General features: G+C 42.2%; 2 protein-coding genes across 2 annotated transcripts; one reads left to right on the top strand and one right to left on the bottom strand.

The window, feature by feature from the left end:
• Positions 1-3,287: 3,287 nt before the first annotated feature.
• On the top strand, positions 3,288-6,198 carry il17a/f3 (interleukin 17a/f3). Its single transcript, XM_047573790.1, has 4 exons — positions 3,288-3,426; positions 3,718-3,923; positions 4,012-4,155; positions 5,045-6,198. The coding sequence occupies exons 1-4, from the start codon at positions 3,418-3,420 to the stop codon at positions 5,178-5,180; spliced, it is 495 nt and encodes a 164-aa protein (XP_047429746.1). The 5' UTR covers positions 3,288-3,417; the 3' UTR covers positions 5,181-6,198.
• A 263-nt stretch (positions 6,199-6,461) lies between these two features.
• stmn4 (stathmin-like 4) lies at positions 6,462-17,589 on the bottom strand. The gene is made up of 6 exons (XM_047573789.1): positions 17,462-17,589; positions 11,383-11,445; positions 11,072-11,167; positions 10,683-10,888; positions 9,761-9,952; positions 6,462-8,099 (listed from the first exon to the last, which is right to left on the bottom strand). Exons 2-6 carry the CDS (start codon positions 11,393-11,395, stop codon positions 8,040-8,042), a joined length of 567 nt encoding a protein of 188 aa, XP_047429745.1. The 5' UTR covers positions 11,396-11,445; positions 17,462-17,589; the 3' UTR covers positions 6,462-8,039.
• Positions 17,590-19,452: the final 1,863 nt, after the last annotated feature.

Genomic DNA, 19,452 nt, shown 5'->3' with positions numbered 1-19,452 from the left:
AACCAGCGCTTAATGGGAATTAGTTGCACCAGTAACTGCTTCTCACAGAAACAAGTCGAGCAAGTTTGTGATGGGTTTTACTCACAGAGTTTCAACTTCCCACCAGTCCCTTAGAACTGAACAAGCTACTCGGATGAAGCGTCTTCTCAAAACTCCACAAGTCCATTCACTTTTTGTTTGGTAGGGACCAAAAACCAAGCTAACAGAGTAAATGGACATTATTAAATTATTAGATAGACGTGTATTTAATAGACTGGCCAGAAACAAGTGAATCCTAAGGTAACATTTAGAGTTCAATAGGCACGTGTGTTTGATGGAAAAAGAACTGTAGGCAGTTGGTAACATGTCGTGCGTCTTGTTTCACAGAAACCCGCTGCGGCTGGTTATCAGGTGCAATGATAGTAGACAGATGTGTAACCGGCCCACTAACCTCCCACTAACTTAACCTTCAAGAAATCTTGGTCGACATATCGTTGGTGTTGGTGTGCTACGCTTGAACCATTTGTCTCCTTTTTGCACCCAATTACACATAAACATCAGGCATCTCGTTTATCACTGTTCCACACTTTGAATTATTCTGTAATTTTCAGATCACATATTTAATTCGCTGACCTCATTCTTCTGACTTGGTGTATCTTATTATGCGCTTCTCATAAACTCGTCAGGGGCTCTTCGCCAGCCTGTGGTCCCTCTGAAATCTGAGTGCTTTATTGTTTTCTCTGTCTATAATTCGGCGCATAATGAGAATCCTAATTTTGTCTTTGATGACTGCTGGATGCACAGGTTAGATGTAAACTCATCTGAGCCACGCTTGTGACGAGGAGCCCTTCAAATTTATAAGCTTGAACTCCATGTTCTTTCTGCGTCAAGTCAAACTTCACCTCTGGGAAATAATTCAGGCAACAATTATGTAAGTCATCACATAGCTGGCTGGCTGGATCATCCCTGCCTTTAAAAAGAAATAAACAGGAACAGACAAAACACAAAAAACAAAACAGGGCTGTAAATGATTTTAAAGCATAAATAAGTAGAGTATATAAACCCTATGGATGGATGGGCGTCTATGGAGACCAAATTGTGTCTTGAAGATTTTCATTAATTTTCATTTTATTAAGGTAAATACAAAGCATCAACACCCAACCAAGTTTAGCACAAAGACTAGAAAGAGGTGCGGTGATCCAGGTCATAGTATGTTAAAAAAAAACTGAACTTGTAGAGAAAGTTTCTCGTAAGAGGGGGAAAGACTTATTTGGAGTAAGAAAGAATACAAGATCAAACTGTTTAATCTACAAGTTTCTGATACTCCTAATTAAACCCCAGCTTTCTTTTAGAACTGAGGAGGCTACTGAGATGAGTGGCGAAACGTCAGCTTACTCAGTCGCTATGTTTTTTTTTCTTTACACAGATGTCCCACCGTAAAAAAGTCAATCAAGACTGTCGTTTAGCATGTACCACAGTTTAAAAACAAAATGTCCTCTTTACACTTGAACAAATCAAATGATCAAGATGCACGGTGATGAAACTTTAGAGGTGCAACCAGGCAGATTTTGTGACTTTTGGATAGAATCGGTCTAACCGTTTCCCTGTTTCAAGTTTTCGCAGTAAGTGTGTTGTGAGTTGTTTCACACTCTACATAGACAGGGACGTTGTTTCGATCTACCTCTGGGCAACACAGCCAAAAAACTGAATGTTGTTCACATCAAAACTAATTTCGAGAAGGGAATGGGACTTGCAGTAAACTGAATGACAAAAATCTGCATCATTTAAAAACCTGCAATGATGAATTCTTTATTTAAAGACAGACATGAAATACAATTATACAACTGTCACTCTGAATGGATATTTTGTCACACTCTTTTGTTTTTCGTTTTTATAAACTTAATTGTGAATTTAATCAATCCGTATATAATAGGTTTTAGTCAATGTATCAGTTTATTATTTTTTGACTTCTAGTAGCACACTCAGGCCTCCATAGGCTGCAGGTTGCAAGATGGATTTTAAATATGTGACTCACTTTGCTGCAATATTTTTTTAATTAAAGCATTTTATTAGGCCACAATATTCCACTCTGTATGCAAATTATCAAAATAATAATAATAAGAGTAATAATAAGATAATAAGAGAAAAGTGCTACTACTTTACATTTATTCTAAACTATTAGAAGTTTGCCGCATATTCACATGCGGTAAATGCGGTGTATTGTTTTAGCGCGTTGCCTTTAGAGGGGCTAATGGTGTCAGACTACCTGTGCACTTGTCATAGTTCATTATACATCCAGTAGAGCTGTGCTCCAGTTTGTGAGACCTTACTCATAATGTGAACAAAGATGTTATCGCACAGTGTGAGCTATGCTGATTTATTACCAGAATCCTCGTCAGCATTTCCTTGACCTACATTGTTTAGACTGGCTGGCAGTGCGTAGGAGTAGTTGCAACTATAACGCATTCTGTGACTTGGATAAATAAATAAAGAAGAGGCGGTTAATCGCGATTAAATGCTGTTTGCTTTATACTGAGATAATGTCACAAAACGAGCCTGGTTACTGGTGGAAGTTAAACACTTCTTGGAAGAGTGTTTTATTTATTTGAATCTGTCTTCTGGTTCTACTCGAAGACCTGTTTCAACTCGTATTTGAACCATTTGAATAAGGTCGTGTTTTGGTGCTTGGCAGAATCCCCTCTGATTCGGTTTGGACACCGGTCAGACATTTTTCAGAGTTGCATGTTAGCAAAATTTTTTTTCCCCCTTTTTTTTGTTGTTGTTGTTCTTACTGAAACACATGATTTCCTAAAAAATAAAAATGAGAAAAATCCCTACAGAAGGAACGAATGGTGTACTATATTCACAGCCACATCAGAAAGGTCTGTAGGTGGAACGTTGTGACACCTTTTGACAGACTTATGAAGGTGTCATATTTGAGATCACACACACGAGAAGAAAAAGTTTTTCATGCAGGTCAAAATCAGGTGAGATAAAAAAAAAAAAAAGATCAAGTGCATGCTGTTTGCATTTGTAACGAACATTTATATATATATACATACATAAATATAGATATATATGTGTGTATATATGTACATATATGTATGTATGTACATATATACACACATATATATAGATATATATGTATGTATATATGCTGTGGTAATAAAGTCTTTACAGCGAGAAAATGCAAACACTGTCTGGGAATGAAAGGTGATGGAGAAAGAACTGACGACCACAAAAGTTTATCTTGTTTAAAGATGAGTGTGTATATCTTCAGAATCAGTGACAGTCATAGCGGAAATGCACTGCACGCCCTGCCAACACACACCAACACACTCTGCCGGCGTATAAACAGTGCTGAGATCCAGACCTAAGAGACGAGCAGGGGAGCACTTCGCAGTGAAAGCCAGGCTCTGAAAGCGAGACGACACAGTCATGCTGCTGGTGAGTCACGCTTGCCTTACTTATCCCGGACTCTCACCGATGGTTGAGAGATTATATTGGAGAAAGCTCATATCACATAATGTGAACGGACTGATTAGATGACATCATGCTATAAGAACAGTTCGTGTAGAGTTATGACTTGTTAAATACTGAAGGGAAAATGAAAGATATATGATGTTTTCATGTGTTAGTATTCAAAAAGCAATGAGAACATAATGCTTTTTACAGTTATACTGTTATTTAATTCAGTGCAAATTTCCCTTTTCTCCTGCCTCGTCTTCTCCTGGTCAGGCGCTGAGAGCTCTGCTGGTCCTGGGTTTGGCCTCTCTGCTCTGTGCCGCCAGGAAAGACCAGATGGTCTCATCGAGGCTGGGATGGGGATCTGGGCTGAAAGTCAACCGTGTGAAACTGGTCCTGGATCCCTCAGTGCTGCCCCTGTCCACCCAAAGGAGTAGCTCAGATATCGCCAACATGTCTCTGACACCGTGGAAGTACAGGTGAGGCGCTTAGTCAGTGTCATCTTGTGTTCCTCGCTTTACAAATCGCTAGTTTGCTATGTTGCCTTCTTTTCTGCCTCCTTTCCAGAGAGGAGGACGTGCCATCTCGTTTTCCTAAAGTAATGGCACACGCTGAGTGCCTCACCACTGGCTGCCTGAGCCTGCAGGGGGGAGGCGAGGATCAAGCCCTCGAGGCGAAACCCATCTACTATCAGGTCCTGGTTCTCAAAAGGTGAGCGTCTGTAGTCTGCAACACTTTCCAGTTAGCTCTGCCTCTGATTTTGTCACTGGACCCGGGGTCGCTCCCTTGTGCATGCTGCAATGTATAGTGAGGTCGTTCAGGAAGTCAATGAAGTGCAATTTGGATAAATTTCCTGTTGAAACAGGATGCCCGGGGTGGATTATAGCAGAATGCATCATCCAGAAATATAAACTGGTGGTTTACAGTACAGCCCAGGCTAAATAAGAATATAAAGTGAGGATGCTTTCAAAAGTAATGCCACAGCTCAATGTTTGACATGTCTGTCTCCTCCTGAGCATTCAATATTGAGATCAAGATTTCGCAAGACTTTGTCTGCATATCTGCCATTGTTGTCATTCTGTGGAACGCCTCCCTGATGGCACTGTCCGATAAGAATCTGAACGTCCTAAAATGAGTAAGAAGTTTCAGATGTTACGTGCAGTGCTGCGTCATTTACATAAATCAAGTTTATTCCTATCGCAAATACCGAGCGACAAGATCAGAGGTACTTAAAAATATAGAAATCATCGTTTTGTTCAGATTTAAAATGATTTTTATTCTTATTTGTTTTACACGGTATAAAATGGAGGTGAAAGCACCCATAGCTTTTCACACAGTCATTTTATTGTGAATTGAACAGAATATCAAAGCCGTTCATTTGTATGCCGTGTGCAGCCTCAAGGCTCAGAATCAGCCATTGCATTTATTGTGTTAAATTTAATGGGATTACAAAAATTGAATTAGGCCGACTGAGTTACTGCAGTTAATTTCGCTTTCATCCATAGACACTTCCAGTACAATCAAATTCAGCTAAATCTTATACTTTAATGCGTTATAATCTGATAAAGTATAAGATTTGATTTTTTCTAACCCACTGCAGAGTTCTAAGAAAAAGCCACTCCAAAAAGTCCCATGAAGGGAAGAAGGCAAGGAAAAGGTACGACTTCATGCTGGGGACAGAAACGGTCGCCGTGGGCTGCACCTGTGTGAGGCCCAGCATCATACCCCAGCAGTAACAGACTGAAATTCTTTCATGGTGCTGTGAACGCAGTTTTTATTCATTTCAGATATGCAATATTTTAAGTTATCAAATGACTGTATAATTTGAATGAGTCTTTTTGGAGTACTGTGACTTTTTAGTGCTAGCGTGTTCCTCGCTAGTCGCGTTAGCTCAGCTAGTTAACAGCGAACCCTGCATGTAATTTCTGTTCACCTTTTCGCTCATGGATGAATTCTAGCTGTGCTGCTTTCCTGTGTGACCTAGCTTTTAACATGTTAGTCGTACGATCCTGCTCTGCTGGCAGTTGCAAAGGCCTGTGCTTTTCTGTGCTCCCTAGTGGCAAAAAATGGCTTAAAGCAGCTTACAGTGTCTGGCAAACACTGTTACACTGTAAAATACACATTTTTAAACACACATACTTGATATTTTTGAAGGCAGTCTGAGTTTTAAACTAGGACGTTATTAGATATATACTGCCTGGCCAAAAAAAAAAAAAAAGTTGCCGCCAACAAAAAAAAGGTCACACACTCTAATATTTGGTTGGTTTAGCTTTGATTACAGCACATATTCACTGTGGCATTGTTTGCATAAGAATCATCTGATTTATTTCCAAAAAAGTGTTGTATTAATTTTACACCAAGATCTTGTGTTGATGATGGGAGAGCCTGACCGCTGCTCAAAGCCTTCTCCAGCACATACCAAAGATTATCAGTGATTATCAGTTCTGGTCTGGACTCTGTGGCGGCCAAACCATGAGTGAAAATGATGTCTCGTGTTCCCTGAACCACTCATTCACAATTTGAGCCCCATGAATCCTGGTCATGTCATCTTGGAATATGTCCGTGTCATCAGGGAAGAAAAATATCCATTGATGGAATAACCTGGTCATTCGGTATATTCAGGTAGTCAGCTGACTTTGGGCATAATGTTGCTGAACCTAGACCTGAGAAACTGCAGTTAGTTGTAGTTAGTAGTAGTTACATTATATCTGAAAAAAGTCATGCTGTTAACAATAAATTGTGTTTTGAATTTTGTTTTGTGAACGTGATGTTCTTCATTATGTTTTGTCATTGGCATACAACGCCTTATTAAATATATATAATTTTATACATCATATTGTAGCTCATTTGCTTTATCCACATTTACAATATACACTGTCAGTGTCAATATAACACCACAGTCAATATAATGCACGTAATAAAGCAAAGAAAAGTAACGATCTGCAAGGGAGCACTGCCCAAATCTGGTCTGATAGTTGACCGGCGAATCTGCAAATGATGAGAACCAGAACAAAAGGTGAGTTCAGTCAAGCTGTTTTTACTGACCATGCCAAATAGATACAATCAATCCAGCCTTGAAGATATAGAGCAACACACAGTTACAGCAAATACAAACCCCCGCGTCACCACTTCCCCCTTCTACAGTGCAAACGTTTGAGACATATTCAGTAAAGTCAGTATGACTCAACAACAAATTCCACCTTTCTTTAAGCACTTTCAGACACCTTTGAGAATCATTGAACTATCAATCAGAGCACAGTGACACATGCCAAAGCAAAGAAAAACTGCTGGTTAGCCAGATAAGCCCCGGAGTCGCACTTTCAAGACCAAATACGCGAGAACTGCTGTCACCTGCTGTTTTTACTGTAAGTGTTCACTGTCCTTCTCGTATGCATGTGTGCTTCTGAATTGTGCTTAACGAAATAAGAGTGCAATCAGTGCTCTAAATCTAAGAGACTCAAATGCATGTCACTGATCTACGGCTACGCTACAGCTAAAGTTTCACAGAGAGCCCGACAACGGCAGAACACAGCAGAGCTTCCTCGCTTCTTTCGAGCTTTTTCTCACTTTTTTTTCTTTCTTTTACTCTCTCTAGCACATTGTTAAGAAAACGAAACCTGGATTCTCCGTTTCACAATCATTTGGTGAGAGGACTCACTGAGCTTAGCAGACACACACATCCCAGGACAGATAGAAAAAAATGCTGCAGTGAAGAATTAGCATGAGGGATGTGGACCAAGGGAAACCGGATTTTATGATGAATTTGGAAACAGAAGAAGCTTGTGTGTTACGTCCCGTCTATGCGTACTGTCTGGTAGAAGAGCACTGTTAGATCTGAACTGGGTTGGTTGTGTCTGAATGGAGCTCCCAAATGGCATCTGCATGTCCAATTTCATTAAACATGCATCATAGTTTTTCCTTCCTTGTATCGTGTAATAGCATGTGAGTAACATTTTTTCCTCGTGGCGTGTTATTTCATGCCCTGTAGTGTCAATGAAGGACCTCCCGCCCTTATCCTTATCCTTATTCCATGACATCACTAAAACATGTTGTTAACCATTTAGATTTAAACTGTGTCACAGGCTGACTGGAGAAAACCGTGTCTTTGGTTGTGTTGCCGGCCTCACCAGCAGCAAGAAAAAACACAATCAGCCGATGATGCGAAATGTCACACATCACAATGTCCTGCTCTCTGGCCGAAGAAACAACAGAAATGAGAGAGCTATAGTTAAACTGTTTGCTCACTACTGCCTAGATTTCACTTTCGCTCTTCACCAAATTATCCCAGCAGTCCCTCTTAAAAATCCAAAATGCCCCACCCGTTTTCCTCTACAAGACAAAAGAGAAATTTGAACATTGACAGTTAGCTAATCTTTGTACAGCTTGTTGAGAATTATTACAGCACACATCATATATGAAAACCCACCGTCCAGACTTTGTTTTAGAGTCGCTGTTGTTGAGTTCTTTTTTCCTTCCTGCACTGTTTTTTCCCCATCTTTCTTTCTTTCTTTTCTTTTTTTCCCACAGACTCAAAAGAAAAAACAAATACTCCCAGTCTCGCTCTTCCTCTCTTTTGGCTCCCTTGCTCCACTCGTCTACCGGCAGGCCTCCTCCTTCATCTCCTTGTTCTTCCTCACTTCTTCGGCGTGTTTGTCCTGCCAGACGAACACAGGTACAGCAGCATTAGCGCCATTAGCATTCATGAATGTGTTTGCATTAATGACGGAGGGCCTGCAGAAACGACGGAGCAGCTCGGCAGCTGCTCATAGTTCAGGTTCAAGATTTGACCACGCAACTGAGACCAGAACAAAACTCTATTTTCCTCTATGGTCAATAACTTTTTGAGCTTTTGAACAATGGCAAAACTGAAGGGCAAGCTGGAAATGAACCCAAGGAAATGTTTAAATTTACATTCCAATAATACTGTGTCGCAACCATTAAAGGAAAGTTTCTGAAAAATGCATCACTGTTGCATCTGTTCATCTGTGGCTGAGGCGGTATAAACAGTTTTCTGATTTACTGTAGACTATGTGCTGGAGTATTTCTTGGCTGAGACCACTAACTTGCCGAGTGCAAGTTGTCTGGCAACAAAGAAGTTTGTTGCCAGACGTACGTGCTTTTTATGGTACAAATGACAAAATGACAAAATAAGACACACCAACATGTGGTCTTCAGAGGGACTGGTGGGGAGAGAGGCCATGTAAGGCGCTTTCTACTGCTTCCATTTTACATGAAAAGCTATTGGCTGGCTGCTAAAAAAAAAAAAAAACATCCTTTTGTGTTACATTAGTAAACACGATGATGTTTATGGTAGGAGAGGCTATCCGGAGGCAAAATATGAATGAGAAATACATCAGTTAAGCTGAGGTTTTCTTTTTTCCCCCCTTATCTAAATATAAGGCCACCCAGGACTGAGAGTGTTACATCTGGGACCAGGTTGGCCTATCTATAACACAATGCCCTGACAGGATTACTGTGCAATGGTCGACACGTGGTGGAGAAACCAAGAGTGTAGACCAGAGACGTGGTCAGAGGAGGCAGGTGAGACACTCACGAAAATGAATGACAACAAACTCATTCCAGTAATACTATTGATAAAATAAGTTATACTATTTATCTGTTGGTTTGTTCATTAAGCGTTAAAAACGCCATAAACATCACTGACTGTATACTAAATACAGGGCAGCAGTGAACCTCACCTCACCTCACCCCACCTCACCCCACCTCACCTCAGATTGTGCAATCTCTCACAAAGTGGGTCGTGTTTTTGACACATGTCTGTGGCTTACTCTGTCTGTCACCGATATAATGGCTTCACATGCTTTTAGCACATGTCATCGTTTTCTATAGCCTAGTTAATGTATTTCATGTGTGAGTGTAACACATTTAGTCTTGCTGATCTGACCAGGAACGATTCTAAGGTCAGAGCTTCAGGGGTGCTTTAATGTCAAACTACTGTTTCACAAAGCTACCGGCTGGTTTACAAAATGAAGAAAGAAACTGCGTCTAAAGACATGAAAGTCAATAAAGGTGGGCAACCGTGCCTAAGAGACAACATCATTCACTCCTTCGTCTCTCCTTTTGGACTGAACAGGCCCTGCAGACTCTCAGCACGCAACTCCCCCAACCCCCTCTCTCTGTTGTTTTTGTCATTTGTCACAATTTGGTTTTAAAAACACCTGTCTAAAACTTTAACAAACTACTGAATTTCAAAACCCGACGTGTTGAAAGTTTAGACGCTAAACCGCTAGTTATGCATGAGACAAATGTGTTTTTCCCCCTTAAAACCTAACGAAATTCAATATCTCTGCAGTACCTTCTCCTGCAGCCTCTCCAGCATGGCCGCCAGCAGGGCCTCCCTGTTCTCCTTGTTGGCCTCCATCTTCTGCTCCAGTTTCTCCTTGGCATTCTTGATGAAGTTGTTGTTCTCCTCAAAGGCCTTCTGGATGACCTCGCGCTCGTGCTCCCTCTTCTCCGCCAGGTGCTTCAGCAGCTCAGCCTCCTGGCACTAGAGGGAGATGGCAGAATGTTAAGGCTGGAGTCCTCAGGTGACTTACAACCAAACTACGACTGAGCGTGTAGCTACAGTGAGATGCAGACCACCTCTTTTCTGTTAGCATACAGGCATCAGTCGCATGTCAGAAAATATGCTGTAAAGATTAAAAATACAGGCCGAGGAACCGTGTAGAGGAAGTTCCACCTGAGAATTGTGATATTACGAGTCACTGTTTTGTTTTTGAGTAAATGTTGAGTTTACTTTACTATTCTTTTTTTTTCCTGTTTTTGTGTGATCCGTGAAAATCATTTGAGTTACCCTGATGCTGCGGTGAGCAGTCCCTAAACTCAGCTGTAATTTACCTCTCGTCACCCTCACCTTTCCTCTTTCCCTCCTCCCCCTCTCTCCACCATCCTGTCTGCTTGATGAACATGAGCCATTGTGTTTGTGTCCTCACCGCATCGTCCTTGTACTTTCATGTCCCTCTTTTCATCCTCCCACCTTCCCCCTGCTCAACTTCCCTCCCTTCCTTGCGTCCACTCCAGTGCTCCCCTCCTACTTTCCTTTCATCCGCTTCCTCCCTTTTTTCTCCTCAGCTCATAAATCACGTCGACAGATGTCGACAGATGTCGACAGATGCCTGACAATGCTTGAATGTGCCGCAAATAGCAGGGGTCGGGGGGTTACGGTTTAGGCCACGCGTCCAGCTTGGTTCCTGGTGGCTGCGGCGATGCCGCCTCACCTTCCGCCTCTCCTCGGCGGCCTCCAGCTTCTTCTGGATCTCCTCCAGCGAGGGGTCGCGGCGCTGCGGCATGGAGGCGTTGAGTTCTGGCACGCCGTCGAAGGACGGGGGCTTGAGGATGACCTCGAAGGCCTGGCCGGATGCCCGCTTGTTCAGCTCAATCACTTCCACGTCTTTAATGACGCACCAGCCCAAGTCCACCGCATCTGTGGTGTGGAATTGCAGCTATTATTTATTTACTATGAAATGTTTGGGGTGCATCACGTGGTTTCTTGTTTAACTACTATCTCTTCTATGTTAACATTACCCAGAATGACCTGTGACCACTGGCTGTGATGGCTGGACATACTTATAATCTTTAAAGTCAGCGTGAAGGAGATTTCTTTTACCTTCTGCTTTGTAAGTAGGCTTCTCTGCTGTTTGTGGGTTCAGGCAGGAGCAGAACAGAGACACCAGGGGGAGCTCTTTGACCTTCTCTTTATAGGCTGAGGACACAGACATTTTGTTAACTCAGACGGAATCATGACCAATGATGTCACTGTCCTCTTCGGTGACGGCGACTACTCGTTCTCATTATGTAGTAATAACAGTCATGACAGGAGGTGTGGCAGGTGGTGAATCTGAACTCAGCAGTGCGGTATATGCAGTGAAGGAGAGGGGAGCTGTGAGGTGAGCGGGTTTCTGCTGCGACCGCACTTACCTGCCAGAGTCATCTTCTCACTGTGCGTGTAACTCTCCACGGATGCTGACGATCCTTCTCACTCTGTCAGAGAGAGAGAGCCACACAGGGACAGGGACAAAGACAGAGGGGACGACTTGAGTGAGGCAGCTTCAAAGGTCACATGATGAATCTGAGAAGCAGTGTCTCAATACAGAATTAACAAAACCTGTAGCATTAGCATTATTAAACTTAATTTTACCAATAGTAGAACAAATCTGTGTCTGAGAGTTATTTATACCAAGCCCTATGCCAGTTCATATTAGTTGAGGGGCAACATACAACCCTATTTGATGTCAACGGAGTCAGACCAGCAAGATAACAGCACCCTGACCTATAAATATTGACAACTCCAGAGGTTTCCCTTTGTTTTAGTGCAAAGATGTGCGTCATCCTTTTGCAAAACGTTTTATGAACAAGCACGAATTTCTTAAGAAAAATAAGTGCAATTTCCGCACATTGCTGCCATCTGCTGGTTAGTTCTGGTTCTCAGAGTTGTGTTATGTCCGCAACTGAAACAGACAAAAATACCAAATTAGGACAGTTAGTTTTCTTGAAAAATTGCAGTTAATGTCTTCAATGTAATTTTCGCACTCTGCAAACTTTTCCCACGGGCCAGACTGGACCCTCTAGTGGACCAGTTTTGACCCCTGTGCCGAATGTTTGTCATCCCTGCTCTGTACAGTTGACAGCAACAGCCACAGCATGTAGATGACGCTATCCTATATGCAGATTAAGAATAGATGTCTGCAACTTTAAAATGAATCGACAGGCTGCAAAAATCAAATAAAGGAAGTAAATAAATGGAAAATAAATCTTCATGCATACTCAATAGACGGGTCCACCGAAATCCTCGAAATGGCAACTCTGCCACCATTTACCATCATGCAGCTTTGAATGGGTGAGCGAGAGACATCATAAAGCACTACATAAGAGTAGACCATTTAATATTTACAGTATGGTAAAAGACTCGGAGCCAATTTCCTCATCAAACATCATCATCTAGTTTAAAAGTGAACGGAGTGACCTCCTGCTGTGTATGTTCCTTCAGTGGGAAAATGCATCCCTGTTGCCAACACATACAACATAAATCTATGAATAGGACTGGACACGTATTCATACATACATTTAAGTTAGAAATAAATGTCCTTCTCTGAAAATGCAAATACTCATTTGAAAGGTTTAGATACTACGCTATACACTGTAAGTTTCTATTTAAATTTACTGTAAAATTTGAACAAATTTCCATAAAATCTGAAACCGACAGTGTGAAATAATGTACATCACATTCTTTTCACTCTTAATTGTGAAAAAAGGGTAGTGGGACTAACTCTCGACATCGAGTCCACCAAACAATTGCATTCAGGCCTCAAACAAATAAAAGCAACTTGAAAGACATGATAAATCTTCCATTTGTTTTGATGTATTCACTCGAGGAAGTCAAGGTGATTTGCTTTTCTGCCTCAGCCATGTGTGGTAACCTTTCGCAACATCCATTCTCCATCCAGGTCCATTGTCAGACTGTTACATCATATGGTGGGCTATCAAACCACCTGCGGTGTTGCAAAACTCAGATGAAAGCAGCTAGCATCTAGTGTCACACTCATCTGTCTGCACAGTGAACCTCAAGCACCTAATTGAAGTAACAGTGGGGAAAATACAGGGAGTAAGGAGGCATTTTTTCTTTTTCTTCCAGGCCTCTAAATTGAATTACAGCCATGACACAAGGAACTGTAAATCTCTGTGAGGATGCAAGAAAGGAAGAGGTTGGTATAAATAATGAGGCGTGACACCAGCCTGTTTCACCACCTGCTCGGAGTCTTCGTCAAACCTTTAAACGGTGCTGCAGTATGCTGAATATGTCGCAGTGACACATTAGACGGACAATCGCAGATTATACGCATCAACAACTGGCTGCTCGACAGAGAGGAAATGCAATTCAACAATAATTCTGTTACATTTTCAATGAATGTGAACACTCATGTGAAGTGAAGTGGACGGCGCTGAGGCCGAGAAGCTGCAAATGATCTCAGCAGACGTCGGCACCACCTGCTATCACTGTCTGTCCCCCTGTCTGTCCCCCTGTCTATCAGATGGTCTCGTCAACAGCGAATTGATGGGACATGAAGGGTGCCATAAATCTGCATCTCTCATGCTATGAGATCTTTAAGCCAGCTGGATAAAGTATCAGACTTGAAGAGCAGTGAAAATAGGTCACAATGATTTATCCGCCTCACATTTCCCTGCTACATTTCCCTTGATTAAATGAAAATACACATCGTTTTATGTAGGACTGCTGCTCACTTTTGATCCCATAAACAAATACTTGAATGTGTTTATTGCTCAGATACTTTTTGCTTTCTCTCTCTGGAACATTCGATCCCGTGAGAGACCGGGAGTGCCCTGTGCATCTTGTTGACCATTTCGCAGCCCGGTGCACGCACTAATTACATTTGCTTTAATTCTGGAAGTCATTTGCATGTCAGCTCTCTTATCATGAGGCTTTTAGTGCTGATTTGAAACAAGACCAAAGCGCTTTTATTTCTTACAAGTGTCTATGAAAGTGAGTGCGAAGAGGAAGATGTCTACTGTCAGTGATGTAAGAGGGTAGAGCCATTTATGTCTGTGAAGGGTCTCAGCTTTTGTAATCCAGCTCATTGTGTACTCCAAAGGAGTCCAGTTACCCTTGTTTTCAGTTGTTTTTTCTACTTCTCCTTTCTCTGGTGTACTAGAGATGCCCGGCCATACCAGTAGTTCTTACAAGCAGCCCACACTCTCTCCTGTCGATTAGTGATGTGCCGGATCGATACCGAAATATCGACACTTCCGATACCAGGTCTTTATGCTCTAAAATCGATTCTCAAATCAAAATATCCATACATTCGATACTTCCGTCATTTGAGGTAATGTAGGAACACAGTGGAAAACTACTAAACAATTAAAATGTGGCAACACAACAAACCTTATGATTGTGTCTCTGTTTGGGTTTTCTGTTGTTTTATTAGCTCAGCTATATAGTAAATGAGGCCACTGCCTCATACAGTAGTATATAGTTTAAAATAGCTAAGAAAATTACTCTGGTATTCTTCATAAAGCTGTGATTTGAAACACTATTTTTTAGGTTTACCAGACACATTAGGTGTATTTACAAGTACCAATATCAGATTGGTATCACCGATAGTAGCCTGAATTTCACTACTGTCGATTCTCAGTGGCAGGTTAACTACATTAACCATCTCAGTGTCTAGTAGAGAGGGATCCATCTGCCACCCATCAGTGGACCACATGACGTCTTCAGACGTCTTCAAGTTAGCCAGATGTGAGAAGCTGCCGCCGTTTCATTGTTGGATATTTCTATGCTTCATCTGCATTGCTTTGTGTAGCTCCAATAGCGTAAGCTCACTGGGTGGTTAAAGCACTAAACAAACTGTTGATCATATAATTCGTTTTGTGTGTGTTGTTGCTGTTGTTGTTGCTGGTTTTGGGGACAGCATTTGGGCTGGAAACCATTAGCTGTGTTTGGGAACACTGCCAGGAACACGCCTGATTACAGTGAGAGGCTAACTCGTCATGTTGCTGCTTTGAAAGAGAAACATTGTGAATGTTGTGATTCATTGAACATTATCAACCTCAGTGCCACAGCTCTTTATCCTCTATTTGCTGCAGCCAAGGTAAAATGTTGAAATTTGGGAGAAAGTCAAGCTTGATGTTTCCACCTGCTTTCTGTATTAATGCTAAGGTAAGCTAAGATATCCTCGCTGCAGCTATATAGCTTTAGCATGCTGCTAATTACTGTAGAAATTGCTCACGGCAACTATGAGATCTATCTATCTATCTATCTATCTATCTATCTATCTATCTATCTATCTATCTATCTATCTATCTATCTATCTATCTATCTATCAGTCTGGCAGCTGATAAATGGCTGGAGAGTGACAGAAGTATACTAATGAGACAACCTATGACACTGAGGAGGAGAACCATCTCATTATATCGTGCAGTAGCATACGCTCTGACATGGATCCCTGTGGGATGGGCGCACACAAGGACACACACAAAGCACATGTGCGTGCACACACACACACACACAAACGCAGACGCGCGTCCTAATCAGGCAGTAAATGCCCTGCTTTGCTTCACTGTCGGAATGTGCACGCACACACACACAGCTGCTTCTCATCTTGTGAAACCACCCAGGTTGCAGATCAATGCACTGCTCCCTGCAGGAGTAGGAGCGCCCAGTTTCTTGTCAGTACGCACAGAGAGAGAGAGTGAACAGCGTGTAAAGGTCTTGGTGCACAAGAAGGGAGCATGTGGGGTCGCGTTGATGGGAAATTTTGGCGACGGGCTTATCAAGGGGAGGTTATTCATCAAGCAGTTTTATGATATTCATGGTTTTTCATCCCAGGGGACCACTGCCCTTCAATCGTGCTGAAGCTAACATTTCTCCTGGTTTGAGGGTTTGAGATTGCACATTACAATAACAGAAACTGCAACAACTTACTGGTTTTACTCATATTCATGTAATCACCTTTAACATTAACTTTAAACTTTAACTTTTTTTTTTTTGCTGGAGGACAGCATGCGAAAGCAGCTACATCCAGCCGTCGCTTAGCTTAGCTTAGCACAGAGTCAGCAGCCAGAGTGGAAACTGGCTACCAGGCCTTATAACGCAGTGTGACGAGTTCTGTACAAAGACGATATTTATTTAAAGAATTTTTTTGACAAATTACATGTTAATTAGTGTATTGGAGGTGTGTGTAAATTTCATCTAGGATAGGTGTTTCCCGCTGTCCAGAATCAGCGTGCTATGCTAAGATAACCATGCAGTGTCTGTAGCTTAATGTCAGACAGTCAGACAGTGTTATCACTTTGGTCATCATCTATTGAAATCTATCCAGCTGCAGAAAATCTCAGGGCTTTATGTTTCAAAGAATATATTCCTAAAATGATCTGCATGGTCGGCAAAAGTCCAGAGCAAACAGAACTTTAATATGGCAGCGGTTTTGCTTTCAGACTTTCTTTCTAGAAGGTCTCATTTTTCCCACCCAGCCCAGCATCCCGGATGAACCTTAATTTTCGCAGGCAGATTTTTTCTTCTTGTTTTTGTTTCCACGGGACTAGCATTTGATGTACTACCTACACTACCAGTCAAAAGTTGGGACACGCCTTCTCATTCAATTCAATAAGAAAGTGTGTCCAAACTTTTGACTCGTAGTGTATATACTGAAAATTAGCATGTGAGAACCATTAGCACACGACTAAATCTGACGCCTGAACAGATTATGTCTGTTACCAATGATACTTAGATTGAAATATTCAGGTTTCTTACAGGAGATGCAGTTACAACAACATATTTCAACTTCACCCTAAAGTTTTAATATGTCAATTGGAAATTTTGAGAGCGCATGTAATCACCAAGAAAATACAAACATATGTGGAAATGGGCAATTTCATGTTAATGTTTATGAAGCACATTGACCAAGCGAGACGAATGGATTCCACAAACACTAATTTACATTTTCTACCTTTTACCTCCACATACAAAGACACTGTACACACACACAATAATGAACCTAGACCCCTGAAGACAATGAACGTGGCAGGTTCAAAGACAGGCAAAAATATTAGACAAATCAGAACTTTTCACAATTGCGAATGATTGTTCTCTTCACTACCTCTCTCTTTCTCTGGTTATACATACGCACACACACATTTCCAGCACATGAAGAGATACAAACTCCCTCATTTTCCTCCCCCACCATCCTTCTCTGCCTCCTTCCCAAGGCAGAAACAGAGCTTCATTTGAACATATGGAGGATCAATAATAAATGACACAGGTTTCATATTATACAGTTTGCGGGTACACTGAGTTCTCCCCCACTGTTCCCTTTTCCTCCTTCTCCTGCCAGCAGGAATCACTGCATCATCACTGTCCTCACCCTCGCCCCGCTACACCCCACCAACGCACTCACAAACCCGAGGCAACATTCGTCTGGGCAGTGAAACATAACCGAGGAAAGCGAAACACAGATGTAAGGAGCCGTTTTTGAAGACTTACCCCCCCTCTGTCCCTGTCTTCTCTGATGGTGATGGTGGACCCGTGACTACGGTTACCCCAGTCTGGCTGTAAGGATGCAGGCGCCGGGCAACAGCATCAGCAACAGCATCAGTGCTGCCTCCATGACATCACCTTGGAGACGCCTTATTGGTCTGAGACACTGCCAGCATCCAGGCCTCTCAGCCAATGGGAGCCGAGAGGAAGGAAGTGGGGGGAGGTCTGTCAGGTCTTTGTGCTGTACTGCAGGGTGGGTGGTAGAGTCTGTGTTTTATTATATGGCGCAGGAGTGTGTGTGTGTGTGTGTGTGTGTGTGTGCGTGTGCGTGTGTGTGTGCACTGTGCACGAGAGAGTTCAGTGAAGTAGCGAGAGAAATTGGTGAAGGCCGGTGTGATTGTGCGTGCAAGTGCGTCTGTCTCAGCAGGGGGCTGAGCTAGGAAGCACGCAGGATGCTAAATTATTTAGATCTTAAGTGTAAATACAGGAATGAGAGGAGAACCTTTTGCAGTTTATCACACACAACATTTGTGACTGCACCTACTGTTAAAAATATATGTATTTGCATTGTGTTTTTTTATGCTGGGATACTTTTACATCTACCGCAATCTCTCAACTTGTATTAAAACTACAGCTATTGCTTTAAGTCTTCTACCTCCTCTGTTCTCATAGAGAAGGTCACTGTTATGTGCCTGTATTATATGGTTACTAGTTCAGTTAGTCGTAATATTAAGTGTTTGAGCCGGTTTAGAAAAACTTTAACAAAAACTCATCCCTAGCATTTTAAAATGAATATGTTATTAGGTCAATATAAGTATTCATGACCATTTTTTTCAGTTCTTCCTAGTTGGGTTCCTAGTTCCTAGTTACTTCATACAATATTGAGTTACATATGTGAGACTAACAAAAGCTATGATAGCATTGCTGTTTTATTGTTCATGTGTTGCTCTGTTTATGTTGGACACGCTTCTCGGTAAGGAACAGAAGTGAATTTTATTTTACCGACATTCAAAGTTGGCAAAGTTACAGGCACTCACTGGAAACAACAGACTCTCTATTATATAATAGTGTTTTACTGCATGTTTCTTTACCAATACCTAATAAAGAACCAGAGTAGGACAATTATCGTACTGTAACCATGATTTGAAACATGCTGAATCCATCTGAGGTTAGGAGTGAATAGTGGGTGTGCCGACAACTGAAAACAAAGAGCTCGAGAGAGACGTTTGAATGTTGCATATGTGTCGTCTCCTCTGCACAGCTGGCCAGCTACTGCATGAATGGGCAAGACGGTGCATTTTCCTAATCAGAAAATTACAAAATTTCCAATTAGCATTTTGAGCTCTGTGTATCGTAATGGTCCTTATCCAGGCTGTGCAGGCCGCTAATGTAGAGCCCATGCTCTGGTGCAGCTTCTGACACCAACACCGAAGCACATGTAGTTTTTTAAATCGTGGCGTAGCATCCTTGAATGAGCACGGACGAAAAGCTCCGTTGTCGCTGCCCTTTGATCCTGTATTCAGCTCACACAGGCTACATGATGTCACCACGCCGTCCACCAGCAACATGGGAGGAGAGACAGGGAGATATGCATGAGGTCACATTAGGGTGTGTCCTGTTGTCACTGTCTCCTCTCCTCTCCTCTCCTCTCCTCTCCTCTCCTCTCCTCTCCTCTCCTCTCCTCTCCTCTCCTCTCCTCTCCAGCCACCCTCCTTACGGTAAATGCACGCGTGACATTAGACATCCTGGAAATGAGATCATCAGATGTAGAGAAGGAAGGGGAGAGGAAAGGAATAACGTCAGGAAGAAAGAGAGAAGACGGGCGTGGTGGAAGAGAAGGGGGGGGAAAAGATCAATCAGATTATTTCAGTGACTTTGGGAGAACAAAGATTAGAGGAAGAGCCGGAGCAGGGGAAAATAAAGGAGGGAAGATCAAGTGAAGGAGAGGGAGCATACTGGAAACACCCATGGGAGAGGAAGGGAGGAGAGGGAGACAG

This window comes from Mugil cephalus, chromosome 21, assembly GCF_022458985.1.
Source record: "Mugil cephalus isolate CIBA_MC_2020 chromosome 21, CIBA_Mcephalus_1.1, whole genome shotgun sequence".
Lineage (NCBI taxonomy): Eukaryota > Metazoa > Chordata > Actinopteri > Mugiliformes > Mugilidae > Mugil > Mugil cephalus.
The sequence above is the reverse complement of the archived record's forward strand: the minus strand, read 5'-3'. Positions and strand labels throughout refer to the sequence as shown.

What these genes read in the sequence shown, in the direction of transcription:
- il17a/f3 (XM_047573790.1), top strand. An exon ending in CTGACACCGTGGAAGTACAG is followed by an intron (nt 3,924 to 4,011) that starts GTGAGGCGCTTA and finishes CCTCCTTTCCAG; the next exon opens with AGAGGAGGACGTGCCATCTC. An exon ending in CAGGTCCTGGTTCTCAAAAG is followed by an intron (nt 4,156 to 5,044) that starts GTGAGCGTCTGT and finishes AACCCACTGCAG; the next exon opens with AGTTCTAAGAAAAAGCCACT.
- stmn4 (XM_047573789.1), bottom strand. An exon ending in CCGCCGAGGAGAGGCGGAAG is followed by an intron (nt 9,953 to 10,682) that starts GTGAGGCGGCAT and finishes ATCTCCCTCTAG; the next exon opens with TGCCAGGAGGCTGAGCTGCT. An exon ending in TGGAGAGGCTGCAGGAGAAG is followed by an intron (nt 8,100 to 9,760) that starts GTACTGCAGAGA and finishes TTCGTCTGGCAG; the next exon opens with GACAAACACGCCGAAGAAGT.